The sequence below is a fragment of the Atractosteus spatula genome, chromosome 16, assembly GCF_055471065.1.
Source record: "Atractosteus spatula isolate fAtrSpa1 chromosome 16, fAtrSpa1.hap1, whole genome shotgun sequence".
Lineage (NCBI taxonomy): Eukaryota > Metazoa > Chordata > Actinopteri > Semionotiformes > Lepisosteidae > Atractosteus > Atractosteus spatula.
The window spans coordinates 6,465,604-6,482,058 of NC_142721.1; the positions used below are offsets into that span (position 1 = coordinate 6,465,604).

At 37.0% G+C, this 16,455-nt stretch overlaps 1 protein-coding gene across 2 annotated transcripts; it reads right to left on the reverse strand.

Annotated features, from left to right (window-relative positions):
- On the reverse strand, nt 1-14,029 carry LOC148819453 (nucleobindin-2-like). Of its 2 annotated transcripts, none has more exons than XM_088934857.1 (13): nt 13,887-14,029; nt 12,500-12,640; nt 11,099-11,206; nt 9,005-9,137; nt 7,353-7,456; nt 6,322-6,507; nt 5,838-5,928; nt 5,628-5,686; nt 5,195-5,287; nt 4,393-4,482; nt 3,953-4,123; nt 3,100-3,160; nt 1-2,856 (listed from the first exon to the last, which is right to left on the reverse strand). In XM_088934857.1, the coding sequence occupies exons 1-13, from the start codon at nt 13,899-13,901 to the stop codon at nt 2,768-2,770; spliced, it is 1,341 nt and encodes a 446-aa protein (XP_088790983.1). In that variant the 5' UTR covers nt 13,902-14,029; the 3' UTR covers nt 1-2,767. The 2 variants fall into 2 exon arrangements, with proteins under 2 accessions (XP_088790983.1, XP_088790984.1); XM_088934858.1 differs by having other exon boundaries at nt 1-2,853; nt 13,887-14,027.
- Between the last annotated feature and the right edge of the window lie 2,426 nt (nt 14,030-16,455).

A 16,455-nucleotide genomic window follows, 5' to 3' on the forward strand; every position in this document is an offset into this window, starting at 1 on the left:
TATTTTTACATTTTTTATTATATGGACAAGATTTGTTTGCAAATAGTTAACGTAACACAAAAAGCAATAGCTTTGACACAGCTTTATCTTTTCATTTAATAAAACAATGGACCACTTTGTACCAAACACGATAAGCATACATATGGATGGGGAATAAGAGCCGATCTGCAACGTTTCTTTTTAATATAACTTCAGGGATACAAACTCTTGAAATTTCTGCACACAGTTCACTGAATTAAAAAAAAAATGAAGCAAAACCTTTATCTATTCTTTCATTTCTTAGACAATGAATTGTGTTAAAGATCATTGTGTATTATTTTTTTCATTTAAAGGTACACATTGAAATTATTTTAAAAAATAAAACTGTAACTGTCCTTCTGGTCTTAGTGACTGCTCAGTTAACCTAAAGGGGATTGTTTCTTACAGTTTTCACAAAATTGGTCTGTTTGATGACCACCTTTAAAAGAATTCTTTCTCCAGACTAGTTTACCATTCTATAAGAAGAAAACATACAGAAATGCAGAAGTAGATAATACAGTGTCTGGCCCTTTCCAGAGAAATACACATAATTGCCAATCTCAGTTAATGTTCCATTGGTCCAGTAAAAATTAGTAGACCACATAGAAAATCCCCTAGGTGTTTTGATACATAAATTGATTAAGACAGTGCCATGTTAAATCATGTATAGTACAAACCTTCCCAAATATAAACTAAGCATACCCAATATAAATATTTGGAAAAAAATTTAAAAAGCCCTGGATTGAAAATATTTTCCTGGATAATCAAGGGCAGCTTGTTAAACACTTGCTGCATTTTGGTCCTTAACTTGTTCACCTTTCCTAGACTAACATGATGCAGAGGACTTGTTCTCGCCGTCCTGCATGCACATCTTGAAAAACATCCATCCCTTTTCTAAGCCTATTCCAGCATGCAACGGGCAAAAGGCAGGATACACCCTGGATGGGATGCCAGTCCACCGCAGGGCACACACACAGACACCATGCTCTCACACCAGGGCCAGTTTTCTGGGAAACTTATTAACTTGATAGATCTGGGAGGAAACCCATGCAAACACAGAGAGAACATACACCTCAGATCTGGAATTGGACCCAGGGCTCCAGCACTGTGAGGGAGCTACCCACTGCAGGAGCATGCCACTCTGAAAACTGAGAGGCAGAAATTAATTTCTCCAAGTTTTCAGTGTTTAAATACAAACTTGCAATAAAACTTCTTAGTAACTTATTTATTATTGACATTTTACATTTTATTCTTATTCATAGAGGATGAAATAAAATTAAAAGACTTGTAGGAAGGGTACCCCAACTCAAAAAGAAGCAGCTGAACATTGTGTATTGTATTGCACTCGTATCCTTTCACTGTTTGACCTTAAATGTATTATTGAAGTCTAGAACCCAAACCAAAATGATTAGTTTTAAAGTAAAACATAAATGTTTTACATTTATGTGAATAAAAAGTTTTGGGGGCATTCAAATATAGACTGAAGAAACAGTGCATTACATTGTTTTATTATTTTCAAATATCTCAAAAGATGGTCATTAACAAATGCACTATGTATATACAAAAAGGAAATCCCACACTAATTAAAATTAAAGCTATTTAAATTAAAAAAGACTATATGAACTGTAAATAGTCTTACTGTACACCTAATCATCATATGAACATCACGTGTTTGTATCCACAAAACAGCAATCAAGTGTTTTTGCCACCAAGTTGGTTTCTGAATGACTTATTTTGTAGCACAGAAAGCTCCATACATTCAGACTTTTTTTCAAGCAAGTATAATTTGAACCCCAAATCACTTAGCACATTATATATCCTGAGACCACATTCTGCTATTTTTAAATAACGGGACTTGATAAATATGAGTCAAGGAAAATAAGACATGCATTGCAAAGTTACTGATAGAAACAAATGTCCAATAATAGTTTTTAGTTACAAATTATTTTTGTGAGTGGGGAGTGTTTTCATGTTTATTATTGACCACCATTAATAATATGGTATATGATCATGTCTCCCTTAGTTTAATAAAAAAAAACAGTTGGAAAATGTGACAGTCTTAACAACATAGTAGGATTTTGTTTAATATTAGAATTTATGACCTTTTACCAAAAGGTATAGGTTCAAATTACCTTACCATAAACACAACATATATTGCACTTTCTGTAGCACAAAATATAGCAATGAACCAATTTTTATACATCAAGGATTAATCCTGCAATATTTATTCAGAGTATACAAATTACCCCTTGGCTTATAAACAACACATATTGCACTTCGTGAAGCACAAAATAGATTGTATGGAACCTTTTTTACTCATCTTACTCATAGGATTAATTGTAAAATATTTATTCAGCCTGGATAAATAATAAAACATACCGTTGTAGGAAAAAAAACAAGATTGAAACCTTTAAGACCAAAGACAGCAATTAAGAATTGGACTGATCCCCATGTTGCAATTGTTAGTTGAACTTGGACACCTTTCTTTGCAACAGCAACAGATCTGTCTCCAAAGTTGTGGTTTTAAATAATTTACCATCTTTAAAGTTCATACCCTGACAATGAAATTAAATGGTAACAGGGGAAACAAAATTATGCAAGGATTTCTTCTCCAAATCATTTGCAGGTCATCGTGTATACGTGTACGTCTGCGTTGCTCATGGGCTGCATGTACACACAGCCACATACATACAGTATATTCTGTACATACAGTACATACTGTACATACAGTACCCAAAAGGCACAACGATCAGGGGTGAGACTGTATCTCCTCCTTCTGTCCCGGAGGTAAAGGCTCATTATTTCCTGCCGGTGGAGGTGGGGGTGCATTCCCACCTTCTGAACAACAAAGAAGGTTAAACAATCATTTAGAAGCAAAAGTGTGTCTGCAACTGTTCAGAACCGTTCGGAGGTTTTCTAGCATTAAAAGGGTATGAACTGTTATGTACTCAACAAAAGTACAGTTCAAAAATACTCTATATTGTAAGGCAACATTGTTATAAATTTATAAATATAAATGTCTAAAGACTTATTTCATGGTTTTCTTATTAAGAAATTTACTAAATGGGAGGGTCTACTCACCTTTATCCTCTGGGGGAGCCTGATCTTTTTGACTTTTTAACTTCTCCATGTGTTGTACAGCCTGGGAGAGAAAGTAAAAAAAGATTATTGCAGCATTTGAAAGTGATTGCAAGGTGTAATGTTTAATGCTGATACCTTTACCTCATGACAAACCCCTGAGAGGAAAATGCTTTTTAATTTTAGTGGCAAACTTTTTTTTTATCTCCTTCTGCAGGGTCTGTCTAGATGCATGTTAGAAAGGTAAATGCAATTGTTCCTTTGTACTTTCATCTTCTTCACTGTCGCAAGCACCATAGGCACGGTGACCCCATTTTCAGTCTTAACAGTAGGCAGGAAGTAATACTGGACTCGTCAAGTTTACACTGATTGTTGACATAAAGCACAAAACTGTAGCTAATGAGAATCATTGCCATTGAAAACACAATCGGGTCAGGTGAGGATGTGGATTCGAGCTGAGGGGGCTTACAGGGGAAAGGCCAAAACTACCCCAGTTCAGGTGAAACCTTTCAATTGTCACGTAGGAAGGGCACCCATCTCAATCACCCGGATTTGTCTGCCTCAGCGCCTTTAGGGAGGCTCCTGCACCCGGAAGCTTCTCAACAATCTAGCTTCTGCAGAAATAATGTTCTTGCATACAACACCACAGAAATGTCACCCCAATATTCTAAGATGCTTTGGAATGTCTCTTTTGCACTTCAGTGCAAAAACAAAATGCAACACCTCTTCTCACCTTTAATAGGCGTGAAAGTGTCTTTTGAAAAACAAACATAATGTGCAATATGCACATATAATTTCACAAACTCCTCTGGGCACCACAATTGCTCCTGGGCTCCCTGCTCTACAGACGTCTCACCTGCTGAAGTTCCAGCTTCTGAGCGTTCAGCTGTTCCTGTTGTCTCTCTAGCTCTTCTTTTTGTTTCTGAAGATCAGCTGATTTTTGGTTCAGGTCTTGCTCCTCTTTGGCAAGCTGTTCCTCAAATTCCTTAAGCTCTTCATCCGTGTAAGCAGGATTTTGTTCCAGGGTCTAAAAGAACTGACATCTTAGGCACAGTTGTTGAAGAACTATTTGCATAAATAAAATAAGTCCACTGTATATAAGTATTGGCTCTTTAAGCATTAGTTGAGATTCAGATGTCCAATAACTTTAAGAAACTTGATTCTGGATCTGTATGCCTGAAACCTACAACTACTGTGTCTTTTAAAAAGGTTTATGTAATTAAGATAAAACTAACTTACGACTATACAATAAACTTACAAATCAATCAGAAATTATAAAAGCAAAATAAGCCTTACCTCCCAGCTTTCTGGCTCCAAGAATTCCTTTTTCTTTGTAGCGACTAAGAACTCATCTAAAGAAACTAGTCTGTCCTTGTTTATGTCAACCTGTTAACAACAGCAACCATACAATTAGAAACCCCTTTTCACTTGTACATTCAGGAAAAGAAACTTAGTTTCTGTAAAGCAAACACTCAGAAGATTTTGAGTGTTGCTTTAGTACTCATAGCAATGCATAGGTTGATTTTTTTATAACAAGTTTTCTTATTTTACCTTATCCCCTCCCACTTCGTAATCAACAGCTGTTAAAAAAAATTGCGAATACACTCTAATTGGTTTTACTGCAAGCCTGAGAATGCCTTGCAGGAGCATCTGTGCTAACCTGAAATCCAATGTCTTTGTCATTGCATAGTAGCAAATGCCTGGCAAGGTGCTGTTCCAAAGATTCCCTAGCTAACTTGACCTGCCCAGTCCCACTGACACCTGGCTGGTACCAGGAGTACCAGTCAAATTAATCTAATGATGTACAGTAGATCAGACATAGGCCTCCAAAACCAATTTCCTTTACTAGTTAAGTCAATAGAAATCCCTCTGCATACTTCTCTTTCCTTTTGGAATAAAGACTTTTTTATTGTATATCCAACTGATTTGGAATTGCCATTTATTATTATGAAGACTTATGGAAACCCATCCACAGTTGGCTAGTGACCTGACCCAGGCTGCAACTGACATGAGGTGGTGTTTTAAAACTTCCAGAGGACACATTAATGTGATTCCCAAACAAAGTTACAATTTTTTTTAAGGTTGTCTTTAGAATCACCTCATTCATGACATGTTCCCTCATTCTGAGTCTCTCCTCTTCCATCTCCACCATGTCATCTTCTTCATTAGTGGGGTCATAGAGCTTCTCTAACTAGGATCACAGGAAAAACATCCATATTATTTAAGACAACTTGCTCTTCCCACACAGGGAAATAACAGGATTTCTTTATTATTCTATTTCACAATTAAAAATGTATGCAAAAATGTAAATGGAAGCACAAAACATTAGGCTGAATCCAAATAATTATCTTTTTTTTTTATTTACATTTTTAAAAAGTTTTTTTTAGTAATATACTATATTTTAAACTAAAATGTTACCCACTTTTCATTAACTGAAACAACTTTTCATTTTTCTCCGAGTCAAAAGAAATGACATCGTGCAATTGGTTTCTTCTTCACTTTAATGGAAATGCTATAAGCACAAGATGTACCTCTTTCGTAAAAAGGGCTTCCAACTCCTGTTCATCAAAGTAACCATCTCCATTGGTATCTGTGAAAACATGGTTAAACAGTTTGCTTTAAAAAAAGGAACGCCGTTTTATTTTACAGCCTAAAAGGCTGGTTGATGGCAATCCCTCATTAAGTTTTACATTAAAAAGATTTCTTTGGGCACTCTCCGGAAGTCCTCAATATCTGCTTACCATGCAGGTTAAAGAAAGTCTTTGGGTCAAAATCTTCAGGATCCAGGCCATCAGCTTCCTCCCAGACTTCCTTCAGTTGGTCCTGACTACCCTATGCACCAAAGAACAGCATATCACACCAAAGTACATTCACACTGTCACCATCACAGTGTGCTTATAACATCTTTATGAAAAAGAAAAACCCCAAAGTGTACGGAGTACCACCTAGGACATCTAGACTCATATTCCAAATATTTTTGCATTATCTTACACTAAGTAAGCTATGAGCTTTCTGGGCAGGAGAACGTTTAAAAAATTTGCCTCAAAAACAAATATACAATAAAATTCAGCTACAACAATAACTTGTCTTCATACCTGCAATAGTCTGCCAAAGCAAACATACATTTTATAAGAAAGGCTTTGAGAGTGTTTCACCACTTCGTACGCTGTGAGAGTTTTCAGTTAAGTCAGCTTTGCTTGTGGGGGGAACTGTGTTGTTCCGTACCGGGTGGTTGATTTTGGGGTGGTCGGCATGTTTCTTCTTCAGTTCTTCGTAGTGCTCCTCCTCTTTCTGCCGGTTCTCTTCATCGAGCGTCCTCAGGTGCTCTCTCCTCTCGTGCTCCTTCATCATCTCGTACCTCTTGAATTCCTCGTGCCGCTCCTTGTCATAGTTTTCAAGATCCCTCGTAGCCTGGAGGCAGAGGTTCATTGTGTCACTCACTTGTGGGCCAACAATGTGGGCCAACTGCCTCGAGATGTTTTAATTTCGTAACTTCTTAAGCACCACCCATTTAACCATGTTCACTGCACCTCTCACATAAGACAAGTCAGGTAAACCTGGAGTGTTTTGTATGAGTACCACACTACTTGTGAAGACCTTCTGCTCTGGCCAGAATCCCTGATTGATTTCTACTTTTTACTTTTTAAAAGCACACTATAGCTTAGCGAATACTCCCTCATGAGCTGCAGAGAGGTGATAGAGATGGATTGCAAGTACATTCTATTCAGTTATATCAAATAGACTAATACACCCTCAAAAATCTGTCTTCCTTTCCTTTAAACATTTGCATCCAAAACTCCAAGTTTCTCCTTTTGTCAAAAATATATTATATTTAATTTAAGGACACCAGGCATCTCCAACAAGTGCAGAATGCACTTATTGCTCTTTACAATCAATGGGACCTGTATCACCAAAAAATTAATAATTCAGAAGGTCTAGAGAAGAACGGTTCAGAATAATAAGAGAAAAAACAAGAACATTTTTGGAATTCTAGCAAACTAGGAAAATAAACTGCACATTTTAGAAAAAAACAGATTAAAAAATTAATCTTTTTTTATTAAAGTTCAGGGGTACTTTGCTTGAGCGCTCTGAAGCAATAGTCCAGCAGGTTTCATACTATAAATCTCTACAGACTAAGACATAAAGAAGTGTTAAATTGGTTTAATAAAGTTCAGTGATATGCTTCTCTTCTATGGCCGAACACAAACGAGATGGAGCCACAGCCCTGGGGACCCCAGGTATGTGCCATTTCTTACCGATTTAATCAGCCTGTCCAAGTCATCAACTTCAAAAGTGTGAGGGTTCATGTGGTTCAGATACTCAAACTGCTTCAGCAGGGCTTGATGGTCAATTGCCATGTCTAGGAGAATTTCAGGCAGAAGAAAGGAGGAAAGGTTAAGAATACATAAAAATAGCATTTTACATTAAGCCACCCAGGAGCACCACTCCAGCTGGTGTTCTTAACGGTGTACTAGATAGCATTTCCGACCCAGACGTTCTCTGACACACCGTTTAGTTTTTGTGGCAGGAGCTGGGTTTGCTTTGTGGGCACTACATTTCTTTTTAATTAACGTTCTGTAAGAAATGCTCATTTGGTAGATTTATAAATGGGTAATGCAGCTACTAGCTATACAATAATAGAGTGGAATTCACCAGGCAAAAGTTAAACAATGTAAATCACCAAATTAGCATTATTGCACAGTCTACACTTTAGTTCTGTTTCTGCTGGGATTGAAATACAATGTGATTCAAAGGCTCCCTGGTGGCTCGGTTGGCAAAGGTGCTTGTTCCAAGTACAGGTAAGGGTCTATGATCATAAATGTAAAAGGGTTTAAGGACTGGTACATGAATTGCTAGATAGACATTTCTACATGGAGTGTTGTATAATCAGGACTCCATTTCTTTACTTATAACTGCAAACTCCTCAAATATTTCACAGGGATGTATTGAAACTAAAAGTACACACTAAAACATTATATCAGGCCAACATATCATTATAATTCTGTTCACTGACATTTTCCACTACTGCTAGGAGTTTACTGGAATCTGCAAATGACCTCAGATGCCCAGCAACACATGTTGTCTGTCCTACACTGTTGCGTAAACACCAAAAGGGGTTGTAAATTTTGGTACATCTGGTATATTCAGCGTTTCAAACAGACGCAGTTAGATATAGTCAAACAGCTGTGGACATGCTGTTCTGACTCAAAGATTATTTACGTTTTTGAACTGATATTGCACATGACTTTCAGGTAGCAAACCTTCGAACACCTCTAAAAGTCACACCAGCCCTTTTTCCTTTTAAAGCTGCACTCTTCTCTGGTAAGGTTCGCTAGGAACTTGATATCTTTTTCTATATTCACAATCCTTGTTATAGCTTATTTATTTCTATGAAACAAAAACTGTAAAAAAAAGTGAGGTTACGGGTAAATAGGAGATTTATTCCTCTCCTACTGCCCTAAAAGAAGACAAAATACATCCAAATAAATGAATAATGAAAAAAAAGAAAAATAACACAAAGAATGCAAAAATATGTTGCATGATAATTCACCTTGACAGTAAGTCAGGATTTTATATTTTGGCAGCAGTTGATGTCTGTACTTTAGTTTTCACCGATATAGTGAATACTATCTACTTGCCAGTTTCAATGTAAAACACATGTAATATAGTATAATATTAGATAATAACCTACTTACAAGTTACAAGGGTTTAGACTCAATACAATCAGAAAAAAAGGCCCAGGTAGTATCCGAGTCTTTGAGCAACTGCAGTAAAGTTTTTCAAAAGAGACATGGTCTTTCATTTATATTGCTTTAGTAAAATGTTTTTTAGTCTCAGCATTTTGTCTGAGGTGTTGCTGAGTATGACTGCCATTGTGCCACAGTAAAGTTTAGTTTCTGCAGATTACCTTTTCCCCCTTCAATATCTTGCTTGGCTTTGATCAGGGTCCGCAACCTGCTCACTTCCTGCCTTTTCAATTCATCCAGCTTTGTTCTCACATTGTGACTGACGAAATCCAGCTCTTTGGCTAGCTTTCCTTTCTGGAAAATCAGAAGCACGTTAGAGGGATAGGAGAGTCTTGTTTAACAGAGTAAGGAGTTTTAAAGCGCCATTTCCACCCATTCCCTGTGGAAAGGGAACAAGTAAATAATAGTTACGTGATCCCTACAAAACACATTACAAGATACACAGCTGGAAATGTCCTATACAAGTTACAAGAACCATTTTGCTTTTTTTGATTCTATCTGTAAATTGTAAACCACAAATTCTATTAGCGAGTTTCTTGTGAAAACGGAAATGAAAAGCACATTCAGACAAGTAAAAGTGGATGAAAGGGTGTTAGACTTTAACGATTATATTCTCTTAGGAAATAACAGCAAAACTCCATAATGTTCAGTTTAACCATGATACCTTTTGCTTACTGTTAACCATGTTTTTAAGTACAGTACATTTATCTTACACCAGGGCAGTGTTTTGTTGAGCTGAGCCAACCAAACAGCCAGTGTGAATAGAACTGTACTACAAAGGCTTGGGAATGCTTGGAAGAAAAGGGAATTACTCTTGTCTTCCAGCTCTGATCTGTCCAAATGTAGTGTTAATGCAATGGAACAGCTGTACAAAGAACTTTAATGAATTAATACTTTTTTTTCTGGGAAGGAGTGTGTTTGTTACACCTGCCATTGCAAGGATGAAAGCAATTTGCAATTGGCCCTTGTGTTATATGAACACAAGTCGTATAATAGCTGATTATTGAAGCAGTATTGTTACTTGACAGTTAGTGACTTGTACCGCAATGAGTGGAAACCTCTGTACTCTTGCTATCAAGAAGGAAGTGACAATGCACAAAGTCTCCCAAGTTAACAGGCCATGTTCCTGGATCACACCAAAGTTCTTCAGACAAATACTATCCATGTGGAAACCTTTAATATACATGTGAAAGGAAGGGTCTATGGATATGTGAAATGCCTTTAGAAAATAGATGTGGTTGCTAGAGAGTAGAATGCACCATTAAATTGCAGAAAATAGAAATGTAAAACAAAGTGACTTCTACTGAAAATGTAATTACAGTTTTACGTGGGTACTAAGAAAATCGATCATTTTAAAACACTATTCTTTTCCAGAATATTTTCTTTTGTTCCTTAATTGCCTTCGCTTTTCAAAGTTTCTGAATCGTTTACTTAGTGTAGGTAATTCCAATTAAAAAAACCGTTTAAGTACAAGTACTATTGTCATGTCGTGTCATTTACCAAACCACTTTATACCATGCGGTGTCGCAGGAAGCTGGAGCCTACCCAGCCAGCAACAAGGCAGGGCACAAGTAAAATCCAGCCACATAATTTAGCTTTACAGGTGTTTACATAATATAAGTGCCAACAACAATTTTGTTTCCCAGAAAGATTTTTGAAAGAGCTTTTTAAAGTGCAGTACTCCCATGCTGCATTCTTTTCAATCACCACATAGTCCATCTTTTGTTCTGCTCTGATCCAATTTGTTTGCTTGGCTTGGCTTCACTAGGTTCATGCTGCAGCAAGCCTTTTTCCTTCGTAAGGCAAGTATGGTCGACAACCACTTGACTGCACTGTGGTCACATTTCTTTCTAAACAAATGAAGTAGGACTCTTGTCCAGAATGTCTAGGAATACTTTTTAATCATTTAATCTTTGTGTATAACATGCCTTTTTTGTGCCTTTTGTTTTTCAGTTATACTTATACCAAACAATCTAATGTAACAACATTGAATTTGAGGTTCATTACAGAAAAGGGAACATGAATACCACAGAAACCAACACTTGCAGAACATAAATATACTAAAACTTAGATATTCTAAAACTTGCAGCACAAGACAGAAAATGAAACAGGCAGAACAAGAATGTTCTCCTTATGGTAGTTAAAGCACAGTAAATGAAAATTCAGCACTAATTTTTTACAACAATCTTTAACTTTGAAGAAAAAAAGCATTAATGCCCAACACCAAGAAATTGTGAATAAAACCAGTGCTGTACCTTTATGTCCTCCATGTCTGTATTGTGCAGCTTCTCTCTGAAATGTTGGTCTTTTTCTAGAAAATCAATGACTTCCCTGAGGTACCGGTCATAGTGCAGTCCAGTGTCCTATCACAGAAAGCCAAAATGCTCATGTAGGGTGAAGCAGATGAACTCCACTTACTAATTTACTGAAATATCGACTGAGTCATCTGTTGATGTATCCTTAAGAGCATTAAAGAATCCTGGGGAATAAACTTAAAAAAAAACAATAGCAGTACACCTGCTACACACAATATAATTCAACCTCTGCTAAAATGGTCAAGTCAGAAATGCATATTGTATATCTGAGTAAAGCCGAAATGAAATGAAAAATTGATTTTGTGAAAGTATATTTTTTTCTCTGCCATTATTTGACCTACTTTCTACATAAAACCCAAATGATTTGTTTCTATTATTTGCAAAGCAGGACAATACCCATGAAATCGGCACTGAAAAAACTAAAACCAAATATCTCGACTTTTGCTGCCAGCCTGTAAAAGTCATATGGGTGACACGGATACAATATTTTATGTTGATATCAGAATTTGCATTATGACATTGTATCATTTTGCTCAAGGCTTATTCTATTTGTACATTGAACATTACAAGTTAAACTTGCAACAGTGAATGTGGCACAAGACGACGGACAGAAAGTACGGAACTGTTTTTGCTTTGGGGTGGGCAATACACCTCAAAATATTCATCAGCAATTAACATAATTATTAGTATAATAAGCATAATTATTAGCTTAATAAGCTACAGTTCACTTTTAGCATTCCACCAAGCCTGGAGAGGCACTGACATTGGCTTAAGCTGGGTTGGTGAGATACAAGAGGACAATTATTCACAGGAGTTAAACCTTTCCAAGAGAAAAACTGGTATTGTGTGAAGTAAGCATAACGAAGGAAAACAGATTAACTATTTCAGCATTCCAGCATCCAGTTATTTATTTTAATACAGGTTTGAAAAGACACATGATAATTAATAAAAATATTTTGTGAGCCAACAGATGAGACAAGGATGAAAAGCACACTACTTTAAAATCGGAACAATTATTAAAATAAAATTCAAGATTTCTAAGGTCTCAACATAAGAAAGAATGGAGATGCCCAAAGTAAGGGGAGTGCTTTAGTAATCAGGGGGAGATTTTAAAATATATAAGAAACAGTAAAAGTAAAACAATACTATTGAGATTTTAAAAGTGTTTAACTTCTGTCACAACCATATAACAGTAATATTCACCCACAATGTTAATGTCATAAAGAAAAGGGTGTATATTGTATCACCCAAACCAAAGTCATAACTATCTTCTTTCTTACTCTGGGGTAACATCAATGCAATACATTGTTTTTTTCTGCTTTCACGTCCTGCCACACTTACCACATTTTGTGTCTTTTCTTCTGGTTTCTCTGGTGGAGGGCTTACTTTTGTCTTGTCTATACTTATAGGCACGGCTTCAGCACAAATGAGCAGACAAGCGAGCACTAAACAGCAGTGGCTCAAGCCCACACTCCAACACATCTGGAATAAGAAGGAGACAAACTGGATGGTGTAGCTCATTTGGATAACTCAGCATGAGTTACAATACATATTATTGTATTAGCTAATGGGATAAGAGCCAAAGAAGCATTCAAACTATACATTTTCCTTTTATTTTGCCAATAGTGAAAATCGTATCAGTATTTTCTATGATTACTAAAGACGAACTCCTAATGCAAGAAATTGTATAGGGCTAATAAAGTGATCTTAGTATTGGCTACAGTTTAGGACCGTCACTCGAATCACTTTTTACCATATGGTATCCTAAACCGGTTATGTACAGGCATATGAATTTCTGACTCACTCAGTTCTTAAATAAAAATAGGTGGTGGTTAAATATCAGATTTTTTTGTACAACCTGCTTTATAAAGTAATATCAAATCAAATATGTTAATTATTTGTTTGACTAACGTCCCGGAGGGGGGAAAAAAAAGCATAGATTTGGCATTTGAAACAGAGGTGTAACCCAGTTTACATTAAGTGATGTCAAACTGATAATTTAAGAACAAAACACTCCTGTTCAGCTCCATGAGATGTTGATGATTTCTAATAATATAAACACCTTCTTATATCCAAAAGCTATGCTATAATTGTGCATTAAATTAAATATTATGGAAGGGTGGAAGGTTTAAAAACTACACATCCTATATATCCATAATCATAGTTTTCTTCAAGGACTACTGAATTAGTCAGGGGCGTCTCATGCTCGTCTGTTTGCTTGTATTCACACCTTACGGTTTTGCAAAACTACTAAAGCCCGTTGGAAGAGTTTTGTCGGATTCAGTTTTACTCCTGCTGCACACTCCCTTTAAAAAAAAAAAAGGGCAAACCAATTAGTGACTTAATGAGTGACGCCGGCCTCCGTGTTTCAGATCAGCGTTTGTTTTCCCCTCTCGGCTCTCAGACTAAGCGTGGATAAACTGTCACATTTCCAAGGGGCTCACCGTCGCTGTTGCGACAACCTTTCGCTGTCCGTTACTGTTTCGACTAGCTTATCAATGCAGACGATGTTTCATACATAAATAATCGGAATCTGACTTTTCCAATACGTAAAAACTTGAAAACATATTCACATCTCGCTGTATTTACAACATCTGAGCACGCTAGCCCCGGGATTTCTTTTCAACCCGACATCCAAAGGAGAGGGCTAGTTCACCCCAAAAAAGTTGCACAATCCTAAAACACAAAGAGCGCTATATCCGTAACGTATCGAAGTTCTTTCTCTTACTCTGTTAGCTGTCATCGCCTTTTTTTGAAAAAAACAATCTTCCGTCGCTTCTTTACGGGATCCTTCATTCACCTAGGTCTCCGCCGCAGCTCCAGTTATAGTTGTACTGTAACACAAACCAGAGCCTTTAACCCCGCCCCTTCCTACCCATGGCCCAGCCCAAACTCGCAAATGCCATGGCAACCCTCCGCCTGTCTCCGCGGCCATTGGACAGAATCGTCCTCCTCGATTTATTTAAGGCTTCGTCTAGGCAGGGCATTGGGCTTAGCAGACGTCTATCAATTTGGTGTTTGGCTGACTTCCCTGTCAAGTTGCGTTGCACCGAGATGTACGTGGCGTTCCGATAAGGCAGCTTGGGAGGTGATGTCAGTGTGGGTTTTTTAAGTGGTAAAGGTTAGTATCTTATCTGTCGCAACATCCCCGATGAAGAAGATTGTCTTGTTCAACCAATGTGTGCCGTCGGACTAAAGCTTTTGCTCGGCCACGCTACGTTATGTGTAGCTTAGCTACGCAAAGATGTTGCGAGTGTTGTTGACTAGCGTTGCAAAGCGCACAGTCGTACACCAATTAACTGGTGGAAGATGTCGAGCTGAGGTTTACCTTTGTGGATTGTTAAAAATGCGTAGATGCCAAAAAGTGCACCATTTGTGGACTACCACCAAGATCTTGGTGGGAAATCTCTGTGTGTGTGTGTGGCTTCAACTTAAAGATAACACTTATGTTCTTGGTTTCTGCATATTTCCCCCTGTTGTTCATATTGCATACTAAGGGCTTAATGATGAGGGCACAAATCCTGCTTTAGTGCCATTTCACTGTTTTTGCATGCCCTTTTAACGTGTTGCGAAAGACGTAGAGCAATATTGTTTGCAGAAATTTCACTTAACTTTTCTTAAATTAAATACTACAACGACCAAAGACTATTTTACATTATAATGTGGCTGTGTGTAAGGAAAGAAAACGCCCATAGATCTTAATCGTATATATTTTTTATTCTTCTATATTCCATTTGTGTTGCGTTATGCTTAGATGTACACCAAGATCTTTAGAAACCAGTGGAAACTGGTTTAGGGTTAGTCACAATAAACACGCCTAACTTTCTTGAGCCTGGGGCTATTAATTTTTTTATATTATTTTCTTCCTGGATTCAGGCACTTCAAGGGGTGCCTGAAGTTAAAATCAAATTAAAGCAAATACAGCGTATATTTCTTCCTTTTAAATTTAAAATACATAAGGTAATATTCCTGTCTCATCCTTTTTGTGTGAACTCTTGAGTTCCTCTGATTTAAGTCTTTTTTTTTTTAAATGAAGACTAAAAGCCTTACATGACCTGTTTTTGTATTATAATACACACCACGTGTGGTATGTGTAATGTGCATTTTTGCTGCCTTCCCATCATCCAGATGGGAGCTACACATTGGTGGAAGGGACTCCTCATACCTTTATCTGTAAAGCACTTTGAGTGGAGTGTCCAGAAAAGAGCTGCAGTATAGAAGTGTAAGGAATTATCTGTATCAATTAGTTTCACTTTGCACACTGGGGCCAAATAGTTAAATGCATACCATACAATAATATTATTTAGATGTGGCAAGTATTTGCTTTAAGGTTGTAGGGACTGTACATTGCTATGACATTAAGTTGGTACATGGGGAAAAATGACCATATCCATAAACCATCATTTTTTTAGATACTGGTGGCTGCTACCTCAAGGAGCAGCTCATAAGACCTGGATTGTCCATTTTATAATACAATATTAAATAAGCAATGCTCAAATTGGTATATGCTCTTCTTTTGTAATTTTTTTTCCTAATTTAAAGCAAACCGTTTATGCTAACTCAGTTCCCCTTTTCACCCTATGCCACATTCTTGTGCAAACACCAAAGAATAGATTTAAGATTAATAATCTTAGCAAAAATCATAACTGCTGTAGCATCTTGCATGCAAAGTATTTGGATGTCCTGTAGGTCACATTCCCTGCTTCAGGCTCTTGAAGAGTAGAATTAATGAATTTGAGCAAAAGCTCAAATAGTTTGCTCAGATGATGGTGTACTGTGTGCTGTATAGTTCAAACACATTAAAAATTAACATCAAATTAAGTTTGAAGTTGTTTGCTTAGCCTCAAACAAACAGTGAAACCTCTGCTTTGATTGCTTATTTTTAAAAATGACAGTGAGAGCCTTATGGAGAGAGCTGTCACTGGTCTTGTTCTTACAATAATAAATCTCTGTTCAACCAGCAACCTTTATTCAACACACTGAAATTCTGCCATGTCCTGTGGCAGCTTTCTTATTTCTGATTCTTCTAAAGTTTTCTTCATAGAATAGTACCTTTTAGAGGTCATCTCGGTTTTCTTACATTGCAGAGTAAAAGTTTTGTGTGTTTGAATTGATGCTGAAAGTAAGCTAAAACATGATCGTTTAACGGCAGTGATAAGGCATTGCAGCAGTGGCTTCATACTGTACAGGGCCCACACAGACATCCCAACAGTGGCCTGAAGGTAGTGTGATATGTGTTTTGGTGTAGAATCTGTAGAGAATTATTAGGGCTGGGTGTCAAAGGAATTTCACATGTG

What these genes read in the sequence shown, in the direction of transcription:
- LOC148819453 (XM_088934857.1), bottom strand. An exon ending in AGATATTGAAGGGGGAAAAG is followed by an intron (nt 7,457 to 9,004) that starts GTAATCTGCAGA and finishes AAATTCTCCTAG; the next exon opens with ACATGGCAATTGACCATCAA. An exon ending in ACCCCAAAATCAACCACCCG is followed by an intron (nt 5,929 to 6,321) that starts GTACGGAACAAC and finishes TTTGGTGCATAG; the next exon opens with GGTAGTCAGGACCAACTGAA.